General features: G+C 40.8%; 1 protein-coding gene across 1 annotated transcript in view; it reads right to left on the bottom strand.

Annotated features, from left to right (window-relative positions):
* itpr2 (inositol 1,4,5-trisphosphate receptor, type 2) overlaps positions 1 to 10,385 on the bottom strand; it is a 52,788-nt gene that overhangs the window by 14,687 nt on the left and 27,716 nt on the right. The window contains exons 38-48 of the mRNA XM_035664916.1: positions 8,034 to 8,154; positions 7,543 to 7,730; positions 7,241 to 7,421; positions 6,397 to 6,650; positions 6,090 to 6,290; positions 5,047 to 5,157; positions 4,508 to 4,603; positions 4,283 to 4,402; positions 2,538 to 2,672; positions 2,240 to 2,432; positions 1,908 to 2,033 (exon numbers count right to left, since the gene is read on the bottom strand). Coding sequence (XP_035520809.1) covers positions 1,908 to 2,033; positions 2,240 to 2,432; positions 2,538 to 2,672; positions 4,283 to 4,402; positions 4,508 to 4,603; positions 5,047 to 5,157; positions 6,090 to 6,290; positions 6,397 to 6,650; positions 7,241 to 7,421; positions 7,543 to 7,730; positions 8,034 to 8,154 — 1,726 coding nt within the window. The remainder of the gene's footprint in view (positions 1 to 1,907; positions 2,034 to 2,239; positions 2,433 to 2,537; positions 2,673 to 4,282; positions 4,403 to 4,507; positions 4,604 to 5,046; positions 5,158 to 6,089; positions 6,291 to 6,396; positions 6,651 to 7,240; positions 7,422 to 7,542; positions 7,731 to 8,033; positions 8,155 to 10,385) is intronic.

The raw sequence follows: 10,385 nt of genomic DNA, 5'->3' as shown, positions 1-10,385 counted from the left end.
ACTTTTGGATTAGCTCATGGCGACTGGGGATGGAACATTCGAGTCAGCAGACCCACATTGGGTGAGTCCTTTTCTAAAGCAAAGATATTGCTCTGATGTACATGGTCATAAACTCAGTGGGATGGTATAGGTGGAAAGTATTCATTTTTAATAGAACATTTGGTACCGATATAGGCTTCTTTGGACCTCCCGACTCAGAGTTTCGAAGTTGGGAAGTCTGTATTCAATAAATTTGCTAGAGTGGTAATTTTTACATTCTCTTTATACATTTACAATACAAGGAATAATTTATTTTGCTTGCGAAGTTCGTCGATGGTCCAGTGTGTACAAACAAGAGCAAGTCGTCAAAAGGTGCTTTGCCTTCTAATTAAAGCACATTTTGGTTACCGAAGCTCCACGGGGCAAACACAAAACATGATGAAGACCAGGTGGTGTGTCAATCTTGAAGAAGTAGTTAATCAGGGAACTTGGAGGATAAGGTTGTTGTTGTGTTTGGATTAAAGTGTGCAGGTATGTTGTTTGTGTTATACATAGCATAGTTAAGAGACAACCACACCGCAGTACGCTACACAGGCGTCGTGCTTCACGATTTGAAATACATCCAACTCGGCACTACACATAGACAGGCTGGTTCTACAAAAAACAAATGTACTCTTTCACGGTAACTTTTTCGGATTGCTGAAATAAGGCTTCAGGTGCTCTAAGTAATAACATTAACGAATGGGCAACTAGCTGGATTCAAGCAAGTCAGTAAGTCCTTACAGTGTGACTCCGGGACAACAGAGGAGATCAGAATTCAGCCATTTGTGTGAACTTTATTCATGCACCACTCTGCGTGGTGCTTTTGCCCTACGGTGGAGAGATCGACTAATGTGAAGACATTTTTCGAAAGGAGGTTCTTATAAGTCAATACATTCTTAGGGTTTTGGCCACGGACCAAAGCACCCACGGCCGGGGGTGCATCATGTTTTCTCTTTGTTGGGGACGAAATTCGCTGAGGGATAGTACAACTAAACGGGGTCATGTGGCATTCTTTCGGAACCGGACAAAACAATAATTTCTGTCTCTGTGCTTACACACACAATTTCGGTTGCTGCTGCGGTTTTGAAGTACGATACCGAGATTAATGTCGTGGTTTACATGTTGCCAGTTGCAACGATCGGAATACAGGACAGTGTTTAATTAAAATGAACGGGTTAGTATGTGCTGTGGTGACACTCTCTGCGCGCTGGCACGTGTCTCTCTTAAGTGTCTTACTTGAGGATCTTCATTAGAACCAGGAGCGTGCCTGCCCTGACACTGAGGCACTCAAAACAGCCAAGACCGGTGCCGGGATCGGCTTCCACACACATGCCCGTGTCGATCTGCAACTACCTTTGAATGGCTAACGGTTTAACAGCTTGAAATGGACCAGTCGTAAGACTATGTTTCAACATTTTCACTGGAACGTTGTGCCATACGTCCTAACACGTCAAGTGTTCAACAAAGTGTATGAGCCTTAGGATGTGGTTCAAAAAAATGGAAAAGGCGTTCAAGATTTCAGAAATGACATGGTCAAGGATCACTTTTCGGAAGAGTTCAGTTCTATCACGAAAAGACCAAGGAAGGGAGAGGAATACGAGGTGGGTGTTGGGAGAAAGGTACGAAACTGGATTCAGGAGGAAGGAAGGGTACCAGCGGTCGTAGAAGGCTCGGAACAAGTGTCGTGTCTGTGCCTATCGGAGAGAAGCCAGGACTGAAGCTTCTAGCCCTCACCACACGAGCCAGGGGACAGGTGTGGATCCGACGCTCACGATCCGTGTAAGTCAGCTCAGAGTTACGTGCGTGGTATCAAACACGGACATGAAGACGTGTGTACAATGAAAAAAAAAAAAAAAAAAGAAAAAAAAAAAAAGAAAAATTCTTACCCTCATCTCCATCATCACCAAAGGGGTAAAAAACAGCCACAGCAATGTTGAGCAGACAGGCCAGGTAAAAGGAGATGCTCCCCCAAAGAGAGATGTGGCGTGAGAACCAGAACAGAGCCTTATTTTCTGCATGAACACACAACAGGAAGCATGAGTACATGGACCCAAACTCAGCATACAAACACACAAAGCTGCTGTAGGCCCTTCAATTTATTCTGGAATAACAATAACAGGATACTCTGGGTGATAATCATCATTTACCATGCTGCAGCCTGCTTCTGCTGCCACCATCATTATTTTCCAAGAGCTGGATTCGGAATGTAAAGACTTACTGCGGATCTTCTTCTGCCACCTCATCTCATTGTAGAGGTTGTCAAACTGCTGGAAGAAGTCGTTAACCTTGCTGCCCTGGTCATCTCTCTCGGTTGTGGTGAACACGCGCATCTTGGACTCCTCAGTGAGGTACTCGCAGATGTTGGGGACCGGAAACACTATCTGCTCCATGGTGCGGTCGTGACGCACAATCTGGCAAACCAGATCCATTAAATGCTCATTACAGGTTTATACAAAATGCAATTTGCTTGTTGGATAAAGCTTTGGAGATTCAGAGGATAAATTGATGAGGTGTACCTCTATCTGAGCTGTGTGATTAGCATAGTAACGAAGGGCGTCGTCCTTCTCATTGTCAGTGTCCACCCCTGATGCCGACCCCAGCACCGACCCTGGCCTCAAGCTCTGCTGCAGGATCTTATTGTGTCGGGCCAGCTAGGATCCAAAATCATAATTAATTTAATTAACTTAAATGGCACTCAAAGAAGGAACTTACACTGGACTTCAATGAAAAGATCTGTATCAATCCGAAAGCCTTAAAATAATAATGGTAATGGTAATGTGATTGACCCTGAGGGGAAGTTCTTCTCTCATCTTGCTTATGATTCCCAAACCTAATCTCTACACAACCATCTTGCGACACAGTTATTTATCAGACAACTTAATGAGAATAAAAACAAGACAATGCAACTTGGAAAGACAATAAAGAAGACAGAGGGGCAAAAAAGCCAAATAATGGAGAAATTAACACTCGCTAACAGGATACAAAGACAAGACTTTACGTGAAGACTATTATGTTACTTATCTATATTTCCACTCTCAGTTCTATGTATATAGATTTGTTAGGTAATATTAGATGCTTAAACCTGACTTGATAGCAAACAGTTGCTTTTATACATCCAGCAACTATGGAGCAACATTATTATTCATTTGGAGTCTGGCAGATGTTTCTGGCCACTTGGCGAATATAAGTCCAATATTCAATTGTGTCCGTCTGCCGTTTGGTAAGGAGCAAGTAATAAAAACAGCTGTTTGCTGCAGCTGAAAATGAAGCAATGTAAGCAGTGACAAAATATTGCCTTAAATATATGCCACAGTGCCACAGGAGGAAATTATAAAGGACAACAATAACAATAGACATGGTCGTCGTGTCACAGTGAAATATAAGTTTGATGAGTTTTGTTTTCTTCCTTCTTTCTTTTTAAAATTCTTTCTACCTAATATATAAACTATAAACCTCATGGTCACCAGTAAAAACATATTTACAGAACTTTACTTCTGCATTTTTATGATCTACTGTTTATCATTCTCTCTTAGTTACTCATAATTTATTTATCACAGACACCAATTACAATGAATGGCAGCTGCCCTGAGGAGCAAATACCAGATAATATCTTCAATAAGATACTTAGATAAGCTCATCTCTAAGTTTGTGTGTCATCTGTTGATCTGTGCGTGCGTGCGCGTGTTTGTGTTCACTTTCTAGGGTTAAAAAAAACACAGTCCAACAGTAAAAAAAAAAAAAAAATACCCTTCCTTGTCATGATGAAACTAGTCTGTTAGGTTGGACAAAAATACCCTGTTTGACACTTAAGAGGCAGAAGTGAAAACCCGCTAGACTCCGTCTGCCCTCTCCAACTGACATAAACCGAGAAAGGCAGACACACGCAAGATGCACACACACATGCACAATACAACTAATTTCACTTCTTTACTGTTGATACTCTGGACCAGGCAAACCACATTTGTTTAGTAATACAGTGACTACCGCCTGCTTCAATGAACACCCACGTCTGCAGAACCAGTGTCACATCCTGAAAGCTAATTTTAGAAAACTGGCAGAGCAACGAGTTCATAAAAGAGCAGTCTTCCATCATTTAGCACTGAGGACACACTCCGATAGAAGCATGCATGTGGACACACACGCGCACGCCAACTAGCGCAGTGCACGGCCGTGATGTCAGCAGAAGGTCAGACAGACAGAGAAAGAGGAAATGCAGTAATGCCTCTGTTCAGACAAAAACAAGCTCAGGCATTTTTATTACCTGGTGAGCCAGAATGTAAATGTTGTGTCCGACATCTTTGGGCTTGATCTTGTCTCCAGCGTTGTCCTCGTCCTCATCACTCTCCAGACCCTGGGCATAGGCTTCCTTCATTACATCCACCTGATGCACAAAAGTTATGAAAGGTTATTGCTACTTCCAGTGTATTCACTTGAAAACTGATTTTACATGGGACCTAGCTATACGTGCTGACACACAAACACTTACCAGTTCAGTAGGTCTCATCTTGTAGAGAATTTTCTCTGCGTTCTCGCTGTCATGGCGGCTCTCCATGATGGCCAGTAGGAGCTTGGAGGCGTTGTTCTACAACACAAGGCTTCACCAGTGAGCTTTTACACTTTGATCTACACACTGCAAAACTAAGTAATTCAGAAATGAATGACTTGACGGATGCAATTTCTTTTAGCACAATCAAACCATTTGATTGCTATAATTTTCCTTATGAGTTGTAAGATTGAAAACCTCAGCAGTCAAACAGCTGGACATGTGTAGCACAATAACTGGCAATCAAAAAAATATGGAAAGAAGAAGAAGAAAAATAAGGCTCCAATTATTCAATAAAACATTACTTTTTTTGCCATAGCTTTTTCTGGGGAACTGTTAAGGGTGCCTCCAGTTGTCTTGTCCCAAGCCTCTAGCACTAAAGTAAATGAATACTTTAAATCTTTAAATTTATACTAATGGCTGTGTAAATGGCATTAAAAGCGAGCGGCCTCTCAAGGCTTTCAGAGACACCTGCCGCTCACCTTGAGCCCCAGCACCAGGTCCAGCCGATTCTTCCCCAGGGGGTTGATGGAGTTGACAATTAGTGCTATAATAATGTCAATGCCATTTGACTCATGCCTGGCTATGCAGGTCTGGAAAAAAGAGGAGCATGGTTAGAGTGACAGTGAACAAAATTCATTCAAATTCACAGAGAATAGAATAGTGTGATATGTAATATGTAATATTAAACCACAGCTGAAACATCAGTGCTGTGTATATTGAAGACTTGTGGAGACAGCAAGAAAAGTTGGTTGGATTAGGGAAATACTAGCCAACTGATGGTTTGACGATTCATCTGAATTTTTAAAAGTCGGTTTTAATGACCCCTGCTTCAAACGTAATGATTGCTAAATTAATTTTTCTTCTGGGTTTGATTTTATGACAACATAGGTCATGAATGTACGATTCAAATCTCTGATGTTGAAAATCCAAATATGTTCACTATGATAGACTGTCAATCTTAAGCAAATATGAAGTCTCTGCAAGTTTATTTTGATTACAAACTGACCTATGACTTCCTGGAAAAAAATAAACCAACATGTATGCTTACTGCTCGGCAGTAATGCTTAACAAACATACACAATGTACAGTAGTTAATAGGCTACAACTTAAGTTAACCCTTAAGTTATTTTCCTATATGTCACATAGCCTTTGAGTCAACAAAAAAAAAGACTATATTCATGCTATAATATCTATATATGACTAAAGTATCAGGTAATAGAGTCTCATAATCCTGTTTAATACTTAAATATATTAGCTATACTATAAAGGTATATACTAATCTACATAAACAAACAAGACCATCACAGAGAAAATTAGCTATTTCTATAATTATTCTTGATGCCTACCACGGGGTTGATTCAGTTTCCCCTTGAAATCAATGGAACCAATTGGTAGAAACACTACTTCTTTTGTCCAAAGGGTCTGCCAGAATCAACGTCAAGTCAAGATCCTTGTAAGGGCTTTAATTATTCACTAAATTAAACTTACCGTCAACTCTAAACCAACCAATTCTTTCCCATACCTGGTTTTCATGGCAGGGGCCCTGGCAATACTCTGTGATGGTTTCCAGGGTTTGGCGAACCAGGTCCACATTATTCTCATTTATATAAAGGCCCAGCAGTCCGAGGCCTCCAGTGGTGCTTCCACAAATACAGTCCAAGAACTGAAGAGTCTCACACACCAGATTGTAGTTGGTCTTGTTATTCTGGTTGCGCAGAAAGTTCTGGATTCAGAGCAGAAAAACCATAATTAATTTAATTAACAGCAGTCAATTAAACAGCTTTTGGACTTCAAGGTTCTTACTCTCAATCACAAAGACGGACCAGTACCTGCAGGTCTGAATTATGGTTTTCACAGAGCAGCTGCAGGTAACGTAGGATTGGTTTCATGATGGTGATGGCTGGGCTCATTTGAGTTTCTTCTAAAGCCTCTTCGGCCCCGATTATCTCACTGTTCTGGCCGAGGCCTTCAAGGTCGGGATCTAGCTCCTTTCTGAATGCACAGAAGGCCTTTGAGGTCACTGAGGAGGCCTCCTTCAGTTGCCCTCGCATGTCCTCCCTCATATGAAGCCCAGAGTCTTTCCCTAGAGCAGAGCAGGTATAGAGAGGTACAAAAACAATTTACTGTTTAATTATTGGACAGAACAATAACAAGTTTGCCGGAAACATGCTATAGGTTATGATCAATTACATATTTTTAAAAAAAATTCAGACCCCCCAGGAAACTATTGAGTGGGGTTCTGTAGCATGAAAAGTACCCAATCTTGATACAATGGCCTTTTGATAGGCTTGTGATGTGGGCTGTCACATGGCCTCTGACATGTGACTGCAGGAACTGGGAACAACAGTCTGCACAGAGGTCAGCGGAGCAACCAAGATAATTCTGAATTTATCCTCCGCTATTGTTTAAACTCAAGGCCGAGCTGAACTTGACATGACCACACATACAAGAAAAAGGTTTATATTTTAGCTTATTTTGTGACTTTGACTTAGTCCAGGCCTGTTTCTATGGAAATGCTCGGCTCTGCTCAGGAGATGACCCCATGAGATGGTTCACTTTACATAAACCCTACTCTATAAACCTTACTTACTTTACTTTCGGCTTTGTTTTGACAGCACAGAAAGGTTACATTTTACTATTTATCATTTCAAATACATCATTCCTTGACTGTACCTTTCTTGAACCTGATGCTACTGACGTCACTGTCTTCGTCCCTTTTCCTGCAGCTGAGCTCAAACATATTGACGGACACAGTGGCTCGGATCTCTTGCTGGGCCAAACGCATGCGGTCATAGAAAACCTTGAAGAACCTCTCGGACTTCTTCTGCTTGTACAGTTGGTTATAGAAGGAGTTCTGAGAAGGAGGAGACAGAGTAGTAATAAACATAAATCTAAATCTGGATCTGTGAGGTGTGTGAGTTTCAGCTGATCAACGGGCACAGAAATAAAAGGATCTGAGAGTCTGTGTCGCCCACCTGTATTTGTGTGTTTCCGCCCTGGAGAAGGGCAATGCCCAGCAGGATGCTTTCCTCAAACACCCGGTCGTTCTTGGTGTTGACGATGAGATCAATCACCAGCTCTGATGCGCCAACATTGTCCAAGAGACACTGGATCTCCACCATACTGCTGCCTGGCTTGTCAGAGTCCAGCATGGGAGAACCTACTGCAGAGACTGTATATTAACATTTGACATAATTGTGCTCTTAACCAGATAACTGCAAACATTACTGATTATTTTTTATTCTAATCGAGCTATATTTGGGCATAACTGATGTGTGTGTATATATATGTATATGTATATTTATGTGGTGGTTAAGGAATCGTTTTGGTCAGATTAAAAAGTGTCAGCAATTGTCAAACAGCACTTCTCCTAAGAAGCAGAGTGCTGTCATGTTAGCGGCTGTTGTTTCCTCTGCAGTGAGTAGTTATTGCTGTGTCTACTAGGTTTATTTGGAGTTCTCAGTACCTCCAGATGACGGCTTGACAAAGCCGCCAGATGAGCTGTTTCCACTCCCAAGCTCTGACTTGGAGAGAAGCTTTTGATTTCCAAAGTAGCGTGTGAGGAGAATCTTTCTCAAGTCCTTCCCCTGTGGAGACAGAAATCATGATGTTAAATCCATATCACAGTCTGAGAGAGTACTAGCCTCAAACCAGGAAATTCGCATTTTAACACATTTTGAGAAAGTAGCACTTTTTGAGCCACAAATATAAAAATAACATCACAATGAAGGACACATTAAAAAAATGTCTCATCCAAGAGAACATTTGTGGTGAGGTGCATTCACTGTAATGAAATTCATCCAATCCTTCAAACAAGAGGGCGGAGCAGATTTCATCTTACACCTAATAGGAATGATCACTGTCATCCCATGATGCATTTCTTTCTTGATGAGAGCAGCGGCTTCCAGGATGATAATGCTCTTATCAACAAAGAAATTGGAGCCTCTCATTGAGGAGCATGACAATAATATTGTTGTCCAATAACAGGATCTGTAACTGAGCATTCATGAAAGATTTGGAGCTAGCAGCCAACACAGAGAAAAAGTTAAGCTAACCTATTTTCATCTTAGGTTTGTTGTAATTAGTGGATGTGTCAATGCTGAAATCTTTTATATTCATGTTTTTCTTTATTCTATTTCTTTTTTCTTTATGCTGTCATGAACATGAGACCATAACAGTTTGATGTCATTGTGAGTGGACAAAGAGCAGTATATGAACATGAACTCTGTCAATTAAAAAATAAACGCACATACATCATAGACACAGAAGCATTGTAGTGAAAACTAATTTGTGTGACATGATGTTGTATGTATATGCACAAAAACAATGCATTACACAACACCAGTTTGCTTCTAGCTACACATTTATCTAAAGACTATATTTATTTTTCTTTCCATCTCTCACAAACATCTCTGTGTGTCTCTTGTGACATTTGACGCAGACAAGCAGAAATGAGATTAAAGGATTCATGGAGATAATCTCCCTGCGGTGGTTGTGTAATTGAAGTGCGAGAGTGATTGACAGGTGGATGACTTGGCATTGTGCTCATCGCCACCTATATATTTATTGTGGAAAAGGAGGATGCAATGGATGGATGCCATATAAAGGATGCATGGACACTAAAGGTGGTCAGCATCAGTTTCTATGGCAACCTAACAACTCAAAATGGCACCTCTCCACCATCATTATTGATCAGCAGAGTGGAGGGATGGATGAATAGACGGACAAACAAATTGATTGAAGGGTGGAGCAAAAAGATGAATGAACTGTAGCGAGCCACCTGTAGTTTCCATGGAAACATGTTAGTAGGACAATCAGACTTCCCATTTCCGATATATAGGTGGTGGACACAATAACAGAAACACCTGAAAATACTGGAGCTCTGCAGTCAATGCGGTTTTGAAGGTCATACTGTGGTGGTACGGAGGCGTTTCAACTCCATTATGATTGTTTAGGCTGTAGTTAGTTGGGAAGCAAATTACTGCTGAAGCAATTAGTCAGTTCATCAATTTAGTCAATCAACAGAATGTTAATTGCCAACAATTTTAATGTGACTAAGCATTAAATCATTTTTGTCAGTTTATCAAGTAAAAATGACAAACATCTTTTAGCTCCAGCTTCACAGATTTGACTATTTTCTCTCTTTTTTTTTTTTTTTGCTGTTTGAATTGACAAAATAAACCTGAAGATGTCATCTTGGCCACTAGAAACATTAAGAAATAGAACACTAGAAGCACTAGATGTGTTAGCCCTTATTTAACCAGATTTGTCCCATTGAGATTAATTCAGTGGGACAATTTATTGACTAATCAGAAATGTTCTGGTCAGATTAATCAATAACGATAATCCATTGTTCCTCTCAGTTAATGCAGTTTTTCTGTGTTTGGTATACACTAAGTCAAGTTTTAAACCTTTTCCCTTTTTTACATTACATTACAGAGTTAGCGACTGTCGCTATCTGGCCTCTCTGTCCCTCTGCAAGTTCCCTTATTGTGATTGTCACACTTCTATTAAAGCTGACACATACTGATAATTGGTATTCAGCTAAATATGACTCATTTGTGTCGCCTTTGCAAACGTTGTTTACAATAGTTGCTGCTCACAGTAAATTTCCGGTGCATTGCAAACACTGCAAAACCGGAACGTGAAACTGAATTATCAAACAGAAATAATGGCCACTATTGATGGTATATTTTCAACAACCCTCCAAACTGCTCCCTTCAAAAGAAGACCAGATCAATATTTTGACAGTGAGAGATCACACAAATGAGGCACCTCCGTGCCTCGCCACAAAGGCTGCCCAGGTACAGTCCAGCTG

Source organism: Morone saxatilis, unplaced genomic scaffold, assembly GCF_004916995.1.
Source record: "Morone saxatilis isolate NCDOM2014 unplaced genomic scaffold, NCSU_SB_2.0 Contig2, whole genome shotgun sequence".
Taxonomy (NCBI): Eukaryota; Metazoa; Chordata; class Actinopteri; family Moronidae; genus Morone; species Morone saxatilis.
Note: the sequence above shows the minus strand (reverse complement) of the source record. Positions and strands in the feature narration are given on the sequence as shown.